Source organism: Centroberyx gerrardi, chromosome 20 (assembly GCF_048128805.1).
Source record: "Centroberyx gerrardi isolate f3 chromosome 20, fCenGer3.hap1.cur.20231027, whole genome shotgun sequence".
Taxonomy (NCBI): Eukaryota; Metazoa; Chordata; class Actinopteri; order Beryciformes; family Berycidae; genus Centroberyx; species Centroberyx gerrardi.
The window spans coordinates 25529761-25532260 of record NC_136016.1 but is presented as its reverse complement, the minus strand read 5'-3'; the positions used below and the strand labels follow the sequence as shown (position 1 = coordinate 25532260).

At 42.0% G+C, this 2500-nt stretch overlaps 1 protein-coding gene across 5 annotated transcripts in view; it reads left to right on the top strand.

Moving 5' to 3' along the window:
* Positions 1–1888: 1888 nt before the first annotated feature.
* The window catches only part of ankrd22 (ankyrin repeat domain 22), a 16003-nt gene continuing 15391 nt past the window's right edge, over positions 1889–2500 (top strand). For all 5 annotated transcript variants that reach the window (XR_013507557.1, XR_013507556.1, XR_013507558.1 and 2 more), the window contains exon 1: positions 1889–1931. Coding sequence is in view for 1 of the 5 variants with exons in the window: in XM_078290856.1 (XP_078146982.1) it covers positions 1911–1931 (21 nt within the window). In the remaining 4 variants the exon portion in view is untranslated. The remainder of the gene's footprint in view (positions 1932–2500) is intronic.

Here is a 2500-nt window from a genome sequence, read left to right as displayed (position 1 = left end):
ATAAAGGAGTCTTCCAGACAAATCTACAGAAAACAGCTTATAGTGAGTTCATGCTGACAACTGATACTGACGAAGGCAGCGGCCGCTTTGCCCCGTCTGTCTGTCTGCCTGTCTGTCTGTCTGTCTGTCTGTCTGTCTGCCTGTCTGTCTGTCTGTCTGTCTGTCTGTCTGTCTGCCTGTCTCTCTGTCTGTCTGTCTGCCTGCCTGCCTGTCTGTCTGTCTGTCTGCCTGTCTGTCTGCCTGTCTGCCTGTCTGTCTGTCTGCCTGTCTGTCTGTCTGTCTGTCTGCCTGTCTGTCTGTCTGAGTGGACGGATGGATTCGTCAGCCAATCAGATCGTTCCTACATTTGTTCTGTAGAAGCTAGCGGCGAACACAGAGACGACGGTCCGACTGAAACAAAGAGAAACAGAGAAACCTGGAGGAGCGTTGGGATGACTGGAGGTTTCCAGATCAGGTTCTGATTGAATTAATACAGTAGAGTCTGTTTCTTCTGTTTTCTATCAAGCAGCTCCGTTATGAGCGAAGCTTCCTGTTCTTCTGCCTCGCCGCCATGTTGGCGCTCAGAACAAACCGACACACACACATCTATCAATAATACCAAGACCTGCTGGGTCAAAATGTCTGACAGACGGTCTGAACTCACTGAGTAAGATGTTTGCTGCAGATTTGTCTGGAAGACGCTCTGATTGGAGGAGTGATGGGGGAGGAGCTTGGTGAGACATGGCCCCGCCCCTCTGACTGACAGACAGCGACGGCAGAGTCTGACGATGTTTGTGGTTCCTGGAAACAGAGTCAGAGTGACACCTCTCTATTTATTCCTCCTCTCTGACAGCAGCTGTGTGAGTGATGATGAGACTTGACATTAATGACATGGACTTGACTTGGACTTGACTTGCTGTTCTACATTTAGACTTGGGACTTGTGCCTCAAGACTTGAGATGACTTGGGACTTGAGCAAAGTTGACTTGGTCACACCTCTGGTAGAAATACATAGGCTAATCTACATAATTTATGTAATCCAGTGATACATTTTAGAAGGTTTCAGTAAACACAACACTATCAATAAATCACTCTGATATTCCTTTAATATAATAGTGTTTACAGTGAGTTAGAGTGACTTTATCATACTTTTATCTCCTGTGGTTTTATTAGAGTTTTCTCTGCTGGAATCATTTTGTTACTTGTTTGTTTCTGCAGTGACACAGTAAAGTCCAGTAGAACCCAGACAGACAGAATAGAAACAGAGACAGAAACACCGGAGGGAAACTAGACTCTGTGACGTATTTCAGTGAAACTTTCTTCTTCGCGGCTCAGCAGACAGACAGGTGTGTCGCCTTGTTGCTGTCTGAGAGCTGCGTCAAGCCACACGCAGTTAGCCAGGGTGAGACCGGACGTACGGCGATTTACCTTCAAAATAAAGGTATAGATTTTATCACTAGGAAGAACAAAGTTTATATAAAAATGTATTCATTTCACTCATTTCATTTACCAAAAAATCATCCTTCACCTTCATTTTTTTCACGTTGGTGCTTTGTATTCCTCAAAAATGATCTTAATGTGTGAGCAAATAAAGCTTATATTTTGATTATTTCCATATAGCCTACTGTGAGAAGGATCTAACAAGTGTTACATTATAACACTTGTTTATCAATAAGGCTTTTATTTTGAAAATGTCCACATGCTGTGAAATTTTGGGTGAAAAAACCCTCAATAACTCAACAACAAAAACAAGAAACAAAAACTCGATTTTGTTTCTAAGTTTACTGCAGATTCTTCCTTAAACATAGCCTTTATTTTCACTTGTGGTACTTTGTACTACTCGAAGGCTTTTATTTTGAAATATAAGACCGGAAGTTCCGTGGTTCATTGTGTGCAGCTTTACGTGTCCAGGTGTCTTCCTGCTGGCAGACATGGGGATGGTTTACTCCGAGGTAGGAGCTTTTAAACTTTTCACTCTGAATCGACATTTCTTCTTCTTCTTCTTCTTCTTCTTCTTCTTCTTCTTCTTGTGTAGTTTCAGCGGTTTGTTGTGAACTTCACTGAACAAGATGATGTGGTTTAAAGTGAGTTAGTCCTCCGGTCTGTACAGAGTGTCCCGCTGCGGCTCGCTGCTCTGATACTCATCAGATGCATTTCACCTAAAACTTCAATGCTTTACAGCGGGAACTACAGTCATCCCACAGTGAGTTTAAGCAGGATAATATCATTGGAGAGCCTATAGGAATATTATAGGAATATTATAGTGATACCAGAGGAGATGAAAATAACTCTAAACACTATAAAGTCACTATCGAGTATCACAGACTCACTGTTAGTCTCCATAGGAATATAATAGGAATAATATTAGTGTGATTAGTGATTTTTCATGCAGGTTAAGACTTGAGCCGCTGCCTGCAGTTCAGCTGCACATCTAGTCTGGACCTGTCTGCATGATACAATATGATACAATGTGATACAATATGATACAATATGATACAATATGTTGCAATATGATACAATA